This window comes from Plecotus auritus (genome assembly GCF_963455305.1).
Source record: "Plecotus auritus genome assembly, chromosome: 2".
NCBI classification, from domain to species: Eukaryota; Metazoa; Chordata; class Mammalia; order Chiroptera; family Vespertilionidae; genus Plecotus; species Plecotus auritus.
Window position 1 is genome coordinate 137618205 of NC_137771.1, and position 17533 is coordinate 137635737.

At 38.0% G+C, this 17533-nt stretch overlaps 1 protein-coding gene across 2 annotated transcripts in view; it reads left to right on the top strand.

Moving 5' to 3' along the window:
* Window positions 1-17533, top strand: part of CHMP2B (charged multivesicular body protein 2B) — a 41056-nt gene that overhangs the window by 12183 nt on the left and 11340 nt on the right. The window contains exons 2-3 of one of the 2 annotated variants that reach the window (XM_080656947.1): window positions 4289-4380; window positions 16582-16776. In XM_080656947.1, the coding sequence (XP_080513073.1) occupies window positions 4289-4380; window positions 16582-16776 (287 nt within the window). The remainder of the gene's footprint in view (window positions 1-4288; window positions 4381-16581; window positions 16777-17533) is intronic. The other variant, XM_080656948.1, reaches the window with a different exon arrangement.

Here is a 17533-nt window from a genome sequence, read left to right on the forward strand (position 1 = left end):
CAGTGCATATTCATATGTTAAACATAATTAGAAGCTTGAACTAAATAAAACTGTGTTTTTTTTCAACTTCAACATTTCCCAAATATATTTGTCTACAGAATGTCCCTCTTTTTGTTGAATGAATTGTGCATTTCCCATCCAGAAGGAAGAGGCTGGGGGGAGAGACATATGCCTCTTCATCTCCCTTAAAGATATAGTATGGCTTTATATTTCTATGTATAAGGAACATATAGAATGTGTTCTTAGTAAACCCTGAGCAAGGGATGTTTGCTGATATAACTTAGCTGAAAAGCAGAGTAAGCAAAGAAGGGGAAATGGATATCTTGTATGTAGGATATAGGAGCTCTGGCATCTTATGTTAACTTTTATTTAGAAAGTCATTGTAATTGATTAGTTAAATTTTGTATAATGACTAATGTTTTTCATTTAGTTTGAAATACTGTATATTTTTATTGATATGGATCTATATTTATAAGGATTATGTCTCTGATAACTTTATTTCTTGTTTACCCAAAAAGCATCATAGCAGCATAATGCAGTAGTTAAAATCCTAGGCCATGCTATCAGACCATTTGTATATGAATCCTAGCACTTTTTCTCCCTTGGGCAGATTATCTCACCAGATATATTCTCCTCTGAAATACGTGTGAAAATAGTATCTAACTACCTTTTGGGGTTATTGTGAAGCACTTGCTATATATACTGTCTATTACTCAGTATTATTTTTATTCTGAGATAAGTTACACTCTACACAGAAATGTGTAGAACATAAATTGTGATGCTCCATCATTACAAAGGATAGTGGTTGCTGGCTTTGTTGCTATGTTAGTTGAGGTGAAATTCACATAATGTTAACCATTTTGAAGTGAACAGGTCAGTGGCATTTAATACAGTCACAGTGGTGTATGACCATTACCTCTAGTTCCAAAACATTTTCATCAGTTTAGAATGAAGCCCTGCACCCATTAAGCAGTGACTCATCATTCCCACTCTCCCCAACCCTGGCAAATACCAATCTGTTTTTCTGTATTTACGAATTTCTCTATTCTGGATAGTCCATATGGGTATAATCATAAAATGTGACCATTTATATCTGGCTTCTTTCACTTAGCGTGACATTTTTGAGGTTTATCTATGTTATGGAACTATCAGTACTTTGTTTCTTTTTATAACTAAACTAGTGACCTGGTGCATGGATTTGTGCACATTGAAAGAAAATTAATTAGAAGGTGGCCAGCTGGGCAGGACTTGGAGAGACGGGCCAAACACCCTGGAGTTAACCTCCTGCGGTCATTCCCTGGCTTCTGCAGAGTGAGCGGAGTCCCTCTCGCAGGTGGGGTCCCTTGTCCTCGCCTGGGGTGATCAGGCCAAAACAGACTCTCTGACATCCCCCAAAGGGGTCCCGGAGTGCGAGAGGGCACTCTGCAAAGTTTCTGTCATACAGGGTGTGGAGCACAAACACAGGAGCTGCCCCCCTGGTGGTCAGTGTACTCCCACAGGGGGCGTGCCGCTCAGCCAGAAGCTGGCAGCACTAAGGAACAGTGAACCAAGTGGTAAGGAGCAGCGAGCAGGTGGGCAGTAAGGAGCGAGGGCTCCTGGACATCCCCCAAGAGCTCCCAGACTGCGAGAGGGTGCAGACCGGACTGAGCCCCCCCCCCCACCCACAGTGCATGAATTTCATGCACCAGGCCTCTAGTATATAGATAATATTCTATTATACATATGTATACATTTTACATATGGATCTCCTGCAGGATTGGGCCTAAACCGGCAGTTGGACATCATCCCTCTCACAATCCAGGACTGCTGGCTCGCCTGCCTGCCTGCCTGATTGCCCCTAACCGCTTCTGCCTGCCAGCCTGATTGCCCCCTAACCGCTCCCATGCCAGCCTGATTGACGCCTAACTGCTCCCTTGCCGGCCCATTCACCCCTAACTGCCCTCCCCTGCTGCGACCCGCCTCCTCCTCTAGGACCCGCCTCCTCCGTGTGGGGTGGCAGGGACACCAGGACCAGCCTCCTTCGTGCCGCACGGAGCTGTGGGACCCCCAGGCCTCACTGCGCAGAGCAGCCGCCGGGCCCTGCCTCCGCAGTGCACACAGCCATCTTGTGGCAGCCATCTTGAGGTGGCCATCTTTGTGGTGGCCATCTTGTGGTGGCCATCTTGTGGCGGCCATCTTGTGGCGGCCATCTTGTGACGATATCGTGCGCGAGGGCGCGAGGACCACCTGTGCTTTTATTAGTATAGATATCACAATTTGTTTATTCATTCATCTGTTCATGGATATACGGGTTGTTTCCACCTTTTGGCTATTGTGAATAGTACTGCTATGAATATTTGTGTAGAAGTATTTGTTTAAGTACCTGTTTGAATTCCTATGAGTGGAATTGTTGGGTCATATGGTAATTTTATGTTTTTTAACTTTTTGAGGAACCACCAAATTGTTATCCACAGGGGCTGAAATAATTTACATCCCTACAAGCAATGTACAAATATACCAGTCTCTATATCTCATCAATACTTGCTGTTTTCCCTTTTTGTTTTTGATTATAGCCATTATGGTAGATGTGAACTGGTATCTCATTTTCCTAATAGCTAATAGTATTGACTATCTTTTTCATGTGTTTATTGGCCTTTTGTATATTTTCAGAGAGATGTCTATTTAAATCCTTCACCCAGTTTTAAGGGGGTTGTTTGTCTTTGTTTTTGAGTTGTAAGAGTTCTTTATATATTCTGGAAAATAGACTCTTACCATATATACACTGAGTGGCCAGATTATTATGATCTCTGAATGCAGATATACTCCTGTGTATTTGTCTAAGAGTCCTATGATTTTAACTCTTAAATTTGGATCATTAAATCTTTTTTTTTTTTTTAGTTAATTTATATGTGTGGTGTGCTGCAGGAGTCCAGTTTCATTCTTTTTCATCCAGTTTCCCACCATTGTTTGCTAATAAAACTATTCTTTCTGTTGTTGTTTTAAAATCTATCTCTTCAATGAAAATTTTCTCTAGTGAAGTGATTAACATCACTGGTTCTGAAGATGGAACACTTAGGTCCAAATCTGGCATTACTGCTTATTCTCTGTGACCTTAGGCAAGTTTTTTAAACTTCCTAATAGTCAACTTTCTTATATATAAAATAATAGAAAATCAACTCCCTAGCATTATTATGAACATTATATTGTATAATATATGTAAAACAGCTAAAAGATTCCTGACAATGATAGATCAGTTTTGGTAAGAATTACCATCCATATCTGTGATCCTTTGAAGTTATCACTGTCCTATATAATAAAAGGCTAATATGCAAATTGACCAAACAGCAGAACGACCAGTCACTATGACGTGCACTGACCACCAGGGGGCAGACGTTCAACGCAGGAGCTGCCCCCTGGTGGTCAGTGTGCTCCCACAGGGGGAGCGCCACTGAGCCAGAAGCCAGGCTTGCCAGTGGGCTCACAGCTGGTGAGCACAGCAGCGGTGGCAGGAGCCTCTCCCGCCTCCATGGCAATGCTAAGGACATCCCCCGAGGGGTCCTGGACTGTGAGACGGTGCAGCCAGGCTGAGGGAACCCCCCCCCCCCCGCCGATGTACAAATGTCTTGCACTGGGCCTCTAGTAATAATTAACCCTAATTATCATCTATCAGGCCTAGATAAATACTTTAATTCTTCAAAGGGTAAGACTAATGGATCTAGATGAATTACTAGTAAGATAAATTTCAGAGCATTGTGTATGTTATTTACTCTTTTATCAGAAACCTGAGATTTAGAATGTTAACTAACTTTGCCAACAAATAATGATCAAGTGGCAGAGATGGGATTCATTGGAGCATCTGCTGCTTCACTCTGTTATGGTGACTTAGTGCAGAAAAAATCTTTAGTAAACATAACCTTATTTCTTTCTGGAATTTCATATAATACTGGAGTAAGGAAAGATGAAAAGGATGTGTGTGTAACATATACATGTGCCATATAAAACATTGTATACTAATCAGTTCTCTACAGGAATATTTTACTGTGATTTATGTGTACTTTTGGCTAAACCTCAGACGAGAGCACACTGCACTCATTTTTATAATTCTGTATATAATCAATATTTATAAATCAAGTTTGAATATTTGTCTGATTTTTTTTTTAGTGCACTGAATTGAAAGAAAAAATTTAACATCAAATAAATCAATGTGTATTTTTCACTGAGAACTCTGAGCCCAGTTTTTTAAATGTTATTAAAGAAAATTTTACAGCCCATACATTTAGTGTTTTTTTTGTGTGTGTGGTTCTCTCAGATGTAATAAAGGAACAGAATCGAGAGTTACGAGGTACACAGAGAGCTATAAGCAGAGATCGAGCAGCTTTAGAGAGACAAGAAAAACAGCTGGTAAGTAGAACATTAAATTTCAGTTTAACTTTTCAAACAAATTTAGAAATTATTGTTAGAATAATTAGCTAACTAGGAAAAAGACAGATGGTAGGTGGTAAGATATTTGCTTTACTAATAAATGGCATTGAGCACCTTTCTGCAATTTCTGCTTTCCTTTGTTTATTGTGTCATTCTGCCGACTTATCAGGATTCTGTGTATTCTGCTATTATAAAATCAAAGTATTCTTCAGTTTGTAAAAGTCATGAATGCCTAGGAAGAAATATTGCTCAAAACAGAGCCAAATTCTTCTCAGCTAATAACAAAGATAACATAGTCTTCAAAAACAAGAGAGGGTTACAAGAAAATAATGTTAACTCATAGGTGACTTACTTGATATTTGAACTTATTTGATATTTTAAGTATCATTGTGTCTGTGATAATGAATGTATTTTTAAAAATAGATAGACTATATTTAACTATTTTGTTATGTTTTTAAATATATGTTGCTTAAAATATTTAAATAAACAGCATGAAGTATAATTGACATGCAATAGGCTGTACATATTCAAAGAATGCAGTTTGATACATTTTGACTTACCTATTAACTACAATCTAGGTTATGACCATACCCTTCATCCCTAAAAGTTTCCTTATTCCCTTTGTAATCCCTCCTACCCATCCCTCCCTGTCTACCTCCTCCTCAGTCAGGCAAACACTGATCTGTCACTGCAGGTTAGTTTACATTTTCTAGAATTTTATGTAAATGGAATCATAGAATATGAATTTCTTATTTCATATGGCTTCTTTCACTCATAACTTTTGAGATTAATTAATTTTGTTGCATGTATCAGGATTAATTCCTTTTTACTGATGAATGGTATTCTATTGTTTGGATGTTCCACAATTTGTTTATTCACCAGCCAATGGACATTTGGGTTATTTCTAGATTTTGGCTATTTTGAATAATGTTGCTATAAACATCCAGTTGAAATCTTTGTGTGAACATATGTTTTCATTTCTCTTGGGTATATTCCTAGAAGTGGGATTGCTGGGTCATAGATTAAATGTATATTTAAGTGTTATAAGAATACTCAACAGTTCTACAAAATGGCTGTAATGTTTTCTGTTCCCACCAGCTATATATGCAAGTAAAGCTGTTTCACATCCTGGCCAAGAGTTGAAGTTAACAGTCTTTTCCCCTGTAGCCATTCTAGCGGTGTGTAGCAGATTGTCATTTTAAATTGGATTTTCCTAATCGCTAATGATGTTCAGCATCTTTTCATGTGCCTGTTTGCCTTTTACATAACAAAGGTTCTACTGAAATACTTCACCCATTTTTTAAAAGTTGTTTTCTAATTATTTAGTTATAAGAGTTCTTTATATATTTTGAACACAAGTACTTTATTAAATATATGTTTGCAAATATTCTCCCCAGTTCTTGGCCTGGTCTTATATTTTCTTAATAGTATTTTTAGAAAAGCAGATGTTTTTATTTTTATCAAGTATAATTTATTATTTTTCTGTTATTAGTACTATTAGTGTCCTAAGAAATCTTTGCCTAACCCAAAGTCACTAATACTTTCTCTTATATTTTCCCCTGGAAGTATTAAAGTTTTAGTTCTTACATTAGAACTGTGAACTACATTGAATTAAATCACTATGTTGTCAGGTAGGGTATAGGTTAACTCTTGCATATGGAAATTCAGTTGTTCCAACATCATTTGTTGATGACATCTTTCCCTGTTCAAATACCTTATCATCTTTGTAGAAAATCAATTGTCCTAATATATGTGGGCCTAATTCTGGACTCTATGCTATTCCATTGATCTGTGACTATTCTTAAGCCAATATTACACTTTTTATTAGTGTATCTTTTTTTTTATTTAATTCCTTTATTTTTTTTATTTTTTTTTTCAAATTTTTATTAAGGTATTATATGTGTACATATCTTACCATTGCCCCCCCCACACCCCACTCTCATACATGCCCTCACCCCCCAATGTTTTGCATCCGTTGGTTACTCTTATATGCATGCATACAAGTCCTTCAGTTGATCTCTTATTTCCCCCACCTCTCCCTAACCTTACCGCTGTAATTAGACAGTCTGTTTGATGCTTTACTGCCTCTGTAACTATCTTTTTGTTCATCAGTTTATAAGGTTTTTCATTATCCCCAAATGAGTGAGATCATGTGGTATTTTTCTTTCATTGACTGGCTTATTTCACTTAGCATGATGTTCTCTAATTCCATCCAGGTGCCTACAAATGGTAGTAATTCCTTCTTTTTTATAGCAGCATAGTATTCCATTGTGTAGATGTACCATAGTTTTCTGATCCAGTCATCTGCTGACGGGCACCTAGGCTGTTTCCAAATCTTAGCTATTGTAAATTGTGCTGCTATGAACATAGGGGTGCATATATCCTTTCTGATTGGTGTTTCTGGTTTCTTAGGATATATTCCTAGGAGTGGGATTACTGGGTCAAATGGGAGTTCCATTTTCAGTTTTTTGAGGAAACTCCATACTGTTCTCCACAGTGGCTGCACCAGTCTGCATTCCCACCAGCAGTGCACAAGGGTTCCTTTTTCTCCGCATCCTCGCCAACACTTGTCGTTTGTTGATTTGTTGATGATAGCCATTCTGATAGGTGTGAGATGGTATCGCATTGTCGTTTTGATTTGCATCTCTCGGATAATTAGTGACTTTGAGCATGTTTTCATGTGTCTCTTGGCCTTCCTTCTGTCTTCTTTCGAAAAGATTCTATTTAGGTCCGTTGCCCATTTTTTTATTGGATCATTTATCTTCCTTTTATTAAGTTGTATAAGCTGCCTGTAGATGTTGGAAATTAAACCTTTATCAGTGATACCATTTGCAAATATGTTCTCCCATACAGTGGGGTTTCTTGTTGTTTTGTTGATGGTTTCTTTTGCTCTGCAAAAGCTTTTTATTTTGATGTAGTCCCATTTGTTTATTTTCTCTTTGGCTTCCATTGCCCTAGGGGCAGTATCAGTGAAAAAGTTCTTTTGGCATATATCTGAGATTTTGCTGCCTGTGGATTCCTCTAGTATTTTTATGGTTTCCTGTCTTATGTTTAAGTCCTGTATCCATTTTGAGTTTATTTTTGTGTATGGTGTAAGTTGGTGATCTAGTTTCATTTTTTTGCATGTATCTGTCCAATTTTCCCAACACCATTTATTGAAGTGACTGTCTTGACTCCATTGTATGCTCATGCCTCCTTTGTCAAATATTAATTGCACATATTGGTTTGGGTCAATATCTGGATTCTCTATTCTATTCCATTGATCTATATGTCTGTTCTTGTGCCAATACCAGGCTGTTTTGAGGACAGTGGCTTTGTAATACAGCTTGAAATCTGGTATTGAGATCCCTCCTACTTTATTCTTCTTTCTCAGGATTGCTGTGGCTATTCGGGGTCTTTTTTTATTCCAGATGAATTTTTGGAGAGTTCTTTCTAGGTCTGTGAAATATGCTGTTGGTATTTTAATGGGGAGTGCATTAAATCTATAGATTGCTTTGGGTAGTATGGACATTTTGATGATGTTGATTCTACCAATCCATGAACATGGTATGTTCTTCCATCTGTTTACATCTTCCTCTATCTCTTTTTTCAGTGTCCTGTAGTTTTCCGCATATAGGTCTTTTACCTCCTTGGTTAGGTTTATTCCTAAGTATCTTAATTTTTTTGGTGCGATGGAAAATGGGATTGCTTTTTTAGTCTCTCTTTCTGTAAGTTCACTGTTGGTGTATAGAAATGCCATAGATTTCTTGGCATTAATTTTGTATCCTGCTACATTGCCAAATTCATTTATTAAGTCTGTTAGTTTTTTGATGGAGTCTTTTCAGGTTTTTTTATGTACAATATCATGTCATCTGCAAATAAGGACAGCTTTACTTCTTCTTTTCCAATTTGGATGCCTTTTATTTCTTCTTCTTGTCTAATTGCAATGGCTAATACTTCCAGTACTATGTCAAACAGGAGTGGTGAGAGTGGGCATCCTTGTCTTGTTCCTGTTCTTAGGGGAAATGGTTTTAGTTTTTGCCCATTGAGTATGATGTTAGCTGTGGGTTTATCATATATAGCTTTTATTATGTTGAGGTATGATCCTTCTATTCCCACCTTGTTGAGAGTTTTTATCAAGAAAGCATGTTGGATTTTGTCAAATGCTTTTTCTGCATCAATTGATATGACTATGTGATTTTTATCTTTCAATTTGTTTATGTGATGTATCACATTTATTGATTTTCGGATATTGTACCATCCTTAAATTCCTCGGATAAACCCTACTTGGCCATGGTGTATGATCTTTCTGATGTACTGCTGGATCCGATTTGCTAGAATTTTATTGAGGATTTTGGCATCTACATTCATGAGGGATATTGGCCTGTAATTCTCCTTCATTGTGTTGTCTTTATCTGGTTTTGGTATTAGGGTGATGCTGGCTTCATAGAAGGAGCTTGGAAGTGTTCCTTCCTCTTGAATTTTTTGGAATAGTCTGAGGAGGATAGGTTTTAGTTCTTCCTTGAATGTTTGGTAAAACTCTCCTGTGAAGCCGTCTGGCCCCGGGCTTTTGTTTGCCGGAAGCTCTTTGATGACTGCTTCAATTTCTTGCATAGTTACTGGCATGTTGACCTGTTTAGATTCTTCTTGACTGAGTTTTGGAAGGTTATATTTTTCTAGGAATATGTCCATTTCCTCCAGGTTGTCCAGTTTGTTGGAATAGAGTTGTTCGTGGTATTTTTTAACAATCCTTTGTATTTCGGCAGGATCTGTTGTTATTTCACCTCTTTCATTTCTGATTTTGTTTATTTGGGTCCTCTCTCTTTGCTTCTTGGTGAGCCTGGCTAGAGGTTCATCAATCTTGTTTATCCTTTCAAAGAACCAGCTCTTGGTTTTGTTGATCTTTTGTATTGTTTCTTTGGTCTCTATGTCGTTTATCTCTGCCCTGATCTTTATTATTTCCTTCCTTCTGCTTACACTGGGCTTTTCTTGTTGCTCTTTTTCTAACTCTTTGAGTTGTTGGGTTAGGTAATTCATTACCATTGTTTCTTGTTTTTTGCAGTAGGCTTGTAGAGCTATGAACTTCCCTCTCAAGACTGCTTTCGCTGTGTCCCATAGATTTTGGATTGTAGTGTTTTCATTGTCATTTGTTGCCATGATGTTTTTTATTTCTTCTTTGATCTCTCTGGTAACCCAGTCATGGTTTAATAGCATGTTGTTTAGCCTCCATGTGTTTGATTTCTTTGGGTTGCTTTTATTGTAGTTGATTTCCAGTTTTATGCCACTCTGGTCTGAGAAGATGCTTGATATGATTTCTATCTTCTTGAATTTGAAGAGACTTTGCCTATGTCCCAACATATGGTCTATCTTTGAAAATGACCCATGTGCACTTGAGAAGAATGTATATTCTGTGGCTTTGGGGCGAAATGTTCTGAAGATGTCAATTAATTCCATATGGTCTAGTGAGTCATTTAGGATTGATGTTTCTTTGCTGATTTTTTGTTTAGAGGATTTGTCCAATGGTGATAGTGGGGTATTAAAGTCTCCTACTATGATTGTATTGCTGTCAATCTCTCCCTTGATATCCTCCAGGAGTTTTTTTTATGTATTTGGGTACTCCTGTATTGGGTGCATATATGTTTACCAGAGTTATTTCTTCTTCTTGGATTGCTCCCTTTAGTATTATGAAGTGGCCTTCCTTATCTCTTGTTATGTCCTTCAGTTTGAGATCTAATTTGTCAGATATAAGTATTGCTACCCCAGCTTTTTTTTCAGTTCCATTTGCCTGGAAAACCTTTTTCCATCCCTTCACCCTCAGTCTGTGTGCGTCTTTTTTTCTGAGGTGGGTTTCTTGTAGACAGCAGATATATGGGTCATGTTTTCTTATCCAATCCATTACCCTATGTCTTTTGATTGGGGCATTTAATCCATTTACATTTAAAGTTATTTTTTTTTTAATATATTTTATTGATATTTTACAGAGAGGAAGGGAGAGGGATAGAGAGCTAGAAACATCGATGAGAGAGAAACATCGATCAGCTGCCTCCTGCACACCTCCCACTGGGGATGTGCCCGCAACCAAGGTACATGCCCTTGACCGGAATCGAACCCGGGACCTCTCAGTCCACAGGCCGACGCTCTATCCACTGAGCCAAACCGGTTTCGGCTTAAAGTTATTATTGATATGTTCTTATTTGTTGCCATTCCTATTCTTTACACCTGTGTTCCTTCTTCGCTTCCTATTTCTTTTTTTTTTTTTTACAGCAGACCCTTTAGCATTTCTTGCATTGCTGGTTTGGTGGTAATAAATTCCCTTAGTCCTTTTTTGTCTGTGAAGCTCCTGATTTCACCTTCAATTTTGATTGATAGCCTTGCTGGGTACAGTATTCTTGGATTCAGACCCTTCCTTTGCATGACTTTGTATATTTCATTCCATTCCCTTCTGGCCTGATGTGTTTCTGTTGAGAAATCAGTTGCTAGTCTGATGGGGGTTCCTTTGTATGTAACTTTCTGTCTCTCTCTTGCCGCTTTTAAGATTCTTACTTTGTCGTTGGTGTTTGCCAATTATAATGTGCCTTGGCGTCAGGCTTTTGGGGTTCATTTTGCTTGGGACTCTGTGAGCTTCTTGGATTTGTGTGGGTTTTTTCTTCTCTATATCAGGGAAATTTTCTGTCATTATTTCTTCAAAGAGGTTTTCTATTCCTTGCTCAGCTTCCTTTCCTTCTGGAACCCCTATTATGCGGATGTTGTTTTGTTTCGTGTTGTCCCAAAGTTCCCTTAGGCTCTCCTCCTGCCTTTTAATTTTTTTTTCTAGAAGTTGCTCTACTTGGGTATTTTTTTCCATCTTGTCTTCTAGCTCACTGATGCGGTCCTCTGCTTCTTCTAGTCTACTCTTGATGCTTTCTATTGAGTTCTTTACAGCAGCGATGTCATTTTTCATTTCTTCTTGGTTCTTCTTCATTTCCTCTTGGTTGTTGCTCATATTGTTGAATTTGTCTTCCATTCTTTTCAGCCACCTTATGACCATTTCTCTGAATTCTTTTTCTGGAAGGTTGCTTGCCTCCATTTCGTTTACTTCCTTTTCTGGTGATGCCTGCTTTTCTTTGTCTCCCCATGGTCTCTCTTCTCTGGGTGTCTGGTTATGTAGTTCTCTCTCTCCTGCGTTGATTTAAAGGAAGAAAATACAGCACTACCAGGTACAACACACAAGGCACTGAACAGAAATGTATTCACGATATTAATAACCTCCAATAAAGGTGACCACCAGAGAAAGGCAAATTAGGGGATAGGAGAGAAAGAAGAAGAGGAAAAAGAAAGAAAGAAGAAGAAGAAAAAAGGAGTGTCAAAATGAAATTGGGAAAAGGGAAAAAAAGAAGAAAAAAAAGTAAGAGAGACAAGAAAGAGACTAAGAGAGAAAGGGAAACAGACTATATATTGGGGATAAAACTCCAATAGAGCAATCACTTATCCCAGCAAATGCCAGCAACAAGTACCTGGGGATTAATACAAACTACAACACCAACTAATATTGAGTGAGGCAAGGGAAGACAGAAGCACTAAACAAACAAAAAAATAAACAAAAGAAGAATAAGCAAAACAATCTCACAAAAAAAGCATAAACATTCGATATAATCTACATTCAAACGAACAACAACAAAAGGACAGAGAGAAAAACAATTTTTTGGATAGTTAAGACAGCGAAGAGAGAGGTGTGTATGGACTTGGAGCAGGGGATTGGAGATTAGATATATAAGTAGGGTGAAATTTTAACGGGGGTAAACAGAAAGAATAGGGAAAATCTAAAGCAGGAAAGGGGTAAGATAAACAGGACACCGAAAAGGGAAAAGTGAGGAAGGGAGTGATGGCATAAAGGTAGAGTTGAGATAGAGTAAAATGATGCTAAAGGAAAGATAAAATAGAATGTAGAACGTTAATCCCAAAACAAAATGAAGAGAAAATAAAATGACACTTAAAAAAAAAAAAAAAAGATAGCAGTAGTAATAATACGGATTGAAAATAAAAATGTAATAATTAAAAAGGTAAAATCAAGTGAGGAAAAAAGAAAAAAATTAGTTTCTTGAGTAAAAGATGCAAAAAATGAAAATAAAAAAATAAAAAATAAAAATAAAATGTGGAGTAGTGAAGGTCATTCACTTCCTCTGTTGTTCTGTTTGGCACGCCTGTTTCTCAGTCCGGACAGTATTGCAGTTCCCTGCGTTCCACTGCTCTTCAGTGATGTAAGCCAGTCCTGATTTTAAGAAGGCGGTGTGTCTTAATTCGTATTCCTTTATTTTTGATTACACAAGAGTCAATTTGTGATTCAGCCCCTGGGTGGCAGTGTTTCTGGATTGACTTCCGGGTTTATCTATGGCCTCTCTAGGGAGTGTTAGAGCCTTCTTTCCCTGTGGCACTCACTACCGGTTTGTGGGAGTGGGCTGCTTCAGAGCTGGCTCTCCGATGGTCACTCCCCGCTCCGATCCCCAGGTTCCAGAAAAACAACTTTCCCCTGCAGTCTCCCAGGGTGTCCCTAACTGGGTGATTCTATGTATTGGGCTTAGTAATCAGAAGCAAGAATTTCAAGAGGAAAAAGCCCAAGTGTGCGCACTCCGTGGCTGCGCGTAAGTCTAGCACACCCCTGAAATTCTTAGGGTGTCCCTGTACTTCAGATCAAAATGGGTTGCTTTTTAGAGAGCCCTTCTGTTAGCAGCTCTGAGGACCCCCTTCCACATTCACAGATCACGCCAGCCCCAGCAGCCACTGATTTTTCTAGGCACAGACTTCCCTGGTCCTCCAGCTCCCGCAAAACGCGCGTTCCTCTCTCGCGCTGGGACCAGAGACCTCACCTTTTCCCAGGCGAAATCTGACCTTTCCGTGGTGGAGTGTAGAGCTTCTCTGAACCCGTGTGCTTGCGCCAGTTGGGGAGCGTTGTTCTGGGGCTCGCAGCTGTTCCGTGGGTGCTGCAGTTGTGGATTCTCAGGCTTCCGATAAGCTCCACTTTCCGGTTCCAGATGGCGCAGACTCAGCGTCCAAGCCCGCAGCTCCGGGCGGGGACCCAGCCGCAGTTGGAGCTGCCAGGTCAGGGGAACCCCGTCTAGCAGTCTCCCACCTTCTTCTGGAGTTTAGCTGTCCCCCAACTTGCCAACAAACACTCCTAGTGCAGCCCTCAGCTGTTCTTTCTTTCTGCTCCAGGACAAGGCTGGGAACACGTCTGTCTATTCCGCCGCCATTTTTCTCTCCCTAGTGTATCTTTATAGTAAGTTTTAAAGTTATATTTAAAGTTATATATAACTAGAGGCCCAGTGCACAAAATTCATGCACGGGTGCTGTGTCCCTCAGCCCAGCCTGCACCCTCTCCATCCCAGGACCCCTTGAGGGATGTCCAACTGCCTATTTGGGCCCAATCCCAGTGGACATCCCTCTCACAATCCAGGACTGCTGACTCCAAACCTCTCACCTGCCTGCCTACCTGATTGCCCCTAACCACTTCTGCCTGTCTTTTTTTTTTTTTTAATCCTCACCAGAGGATATTTTTCCATTAATTTTTAGAGAGAGTGAAAGAGAGAGGGAAAGACAGAAAGAAACATCAATGTGAGAGAAACCCATCGATTGGTTGCTTTCAGTGCATGCCCTGACCTGCTGAGAACCAATTCCAGCATGTAATAATTACAAGAGTTCCATCAAAAGGTTGATGGGACTTGGTGGGCTCAACAAGGGTGAGCCACATATGTAATTTACCTGTTGGAAATGGCTAAAAGGCTCTTCCCCCAAACCTGAATAGAATTGTTAACGTCCAGACAGCTCAGGGCATTTTATTGCCTCCTGTTGGCCAAACACCTGAACAGCTTTAGGCTATTCCCCAAACTGATAATGCTTCTGTATTCTACCCCTCAATACCTTACCCTTTGAAGTGTAAATTTCCACCTTGCCTTGGGACAAATTGTGTTTAATAAAAGCACGGGGTCCTGAGACAAGGGGAGTCTTCAGTTCCCTTTGCTGAAGCTCCTCTGACCCCCAATGCCTTTCAAAAATATCTTTAGTCTTTGGACTCCTTCTTAATCATCTACGCGCAGCCCCTTTCTCCAGAATGCTGAACACTTTGTAATGCTGGGACAAGAACCCCGGCATTATGGTGCCCTAACGAGGGACACCAACACTGACCAGGGCCCAGGCCAAGGAGAGGCCTGCAACTGAGGTACGTGCCCTTGACTAGAATCAATCCCAGGACCCTTCTGTCCATAGGACAACACTCTATGCACTGAGCCAAACCTGCTAGGGCTGTTCTCTCTCCGGTTGTTTTCCCTCATCTGTCTGGCTAATAGTATATCAATTTGATTAATTTTTTGCAAAAACACACACCCAAAAAAAACCCTGCTTTTGATTTCATTAACTTTCTGCGTTTTTCCTTCCCCAGTTTATAGATTTCTTTGTTTATATTATTTCCTTTCTTTTGTTTACTTTGTGTTATATTTTCTTTTTTTTCTATGTTAATGCTTTAGACATTTTTAACATAATATTTTTGCCTTTACTATTTTGTTTAATTCATTTTTTATACCTATTTTTATTTTTCAATTACAGTTGACATTCAATATTATATTAGTTTCACATGCACAGCATAGTGGTTAGACATTTATATAACTTATAAAATGATAATTCCAGTACCCATCTGGCACCATACACAGTTATTACAATATTATTAATTATATTTCTTCTGCTATACTCGACATCCCCATGACTATTTTGTAACTCCCAATTAGTACTTCTTAACCCCTTCACCTTTTTTAATATAACCTTTAATGCTATAAATTTCAAAGAATCTTTTTAACTATAGCACACACATTTTGATATGTGCTGTTTTCATTTTATTAAGTTCAAAATATTACTTCATTTCCTCTATTTTTTTTAACTATGACTTATTTAGAATCATTAATTTCTGCTCATTTGTGAATTTTTTTTCATATTTTCCTTACTGATCTTTAGTTTAATTTTTATTGTGGTTAGAGAATATACTTCGTATCAATTCAACCCTCTTGAATTTATTGAGCCTTGTTTTCTGATGTTGAATATACTGAATTTGGTTGATTTTTTTTTTTTCAGTGTACACTTGTAAATGAGTATTCTGCTGTTGTTTTGAAGTTTTCTGTAAGTGTTGGTTAGGTCAAGTTAGTAATAGTGTTTTTTTTTTGGAAATCTTCTGTATTGTTACAGATTTTTTGTCCATTAGTGATAACAATTATAGCAATATACTTGTTGATATTCCTCAAGCTAATTGTATATTTGTTGGCTTCTCATTTCACTTCTATCAGTTGTGCTTCATATATTTTTAAGCATTGTTATTAGGTACATAGACTTTTATGTGTTTTGCATCTTTACGTATTGATTCCTTTATCATTTTGAAATGTCTCTTTCCTTCTGGTAATATTCCTTTTTCTCAAGTTCTGGTAATATTCCTTTTCCTCAAGTTTCTTTCTGGTAATATTCCTTTTTATCAAGTTTGTTTTATGTAATATTAATGTAGCCACTCCAGATTTCCAGATTGTAATAAGTATTTATATATAATATATATTTTCTATTATTTTACTTAGCTTTGTGTGTTTTTTTTTTTTTTAATTAAAATTTGTTTCTTAAGCTAGCATATATTTGGGTCTTATCCAATCTGAAAACCTGCCTTTTATTTATTAGATGGACCTTTTCACTTAATATGTTTACATTATTAGCTTTAAATCTATCACTGTGCTCTTTTTTTGCTATGTCCCATCAAACCCTTTATTTATTTATTTATTCTTTCCTTCCTACTTTTGGGTTGAGTTTTTAAATTTTCTGTTAGGCTCTATGTGCATACTGTTTTGTAGACCAGCTTTGTTTTTGTAGATGAAGGTACTGGTTCTTTCCTATGGAAACATGTGGACTAAATTGCCCTCTCAAATTACTCTTTTCTTTCTATGACTTTATGACAGCCTCTGCCTCAATTCATGATCAGGGAGAAAGGGTATCTTTTACAGGGGTGGACAAAAATAGGTTTACATTTGTGAGTACGTGAAACAGTTTATTCTTGTAGTATTCTTTATTAATTATTGTATTTTCCATATGAACAACTGTAAACCTACTTTTGTCCAACCATATATATTTGATCTGTTCTTTTGAAATAAGTCTTGAGGCCTACCCCTCAATGATTTTATTCCCCTCTTTTAATTTCTCTCTTAGGAATTAGAAATTAAGAAGATGGCCAAAATTGGAAATAAAGAAGCTTGCAGAGTTTTAGCCAAACAGCTTGTACAATTACGGAAACAGAAAACAAGAACTTTTGCTGTAAGTTCAAAAGTCACTTCTATGTCCACACAAACAAAAGTGATGAACTCCCAGATGAAGATGGCTGGTGCAATGTCTACTACAGCAAAGGTAAGTAGAAGCCTTTATATCCATAGACTTGGAGTTAATGTAATATATTTAAATATCAAGATATAAATCAGATTTTAAAACACTTCCTGTCACATATGTAGTATAGAATCTGTAATTTTTAGCAAAATGAGTTATGATATTAGATAATCCAGAAAACTACTTCTAGATTATTGATTTAATAAATTTTATAAAATTTCTTGTTTTAGGACATTTTCATTAATTTCTTGTTTCAAGGTCACATGTAACTTCTAAATTTTTTAAATTGACTGAAAACAATGTTTGCTTTCATCTCTTAAGCTGTCAGAGATGTGTGAGCTTCTTATTTCATTGATCTATATGTTTTGATTACTTTAAAGTAGTAATTTCCTCATGATTCATTTTCATGTATGTGTCAGAAGGACACATGAATACTATTAGAAGGATTTATCAATTAATTTTAACAGTAAGTTATGTTTAATTTTCAGTCTTTATATTAAAAACTAGAGGCCCAATGCATGAAATACATGCAAGAATAGGCCTTCCTTTCCCCTGCTGCTGGCACCGGCTTCCCTCTGGCACCCGGGACCTGGGCTTCCCTCCGTCTGCTGGCAGGCACTCAGGACCCGGGCTTCCCTCGCAGCCCTGGCTTCGTCCAGAAGGATGTCTGGTCTAATTAGCATATTATGCTTTTATTATTATAGACTAGAGGCCCAGTGCAGGAAATTCATGCATTCAGGGGGGGTGTCCCTCAGCCCGGCCTGCGCCCTCTTGCAGTCTG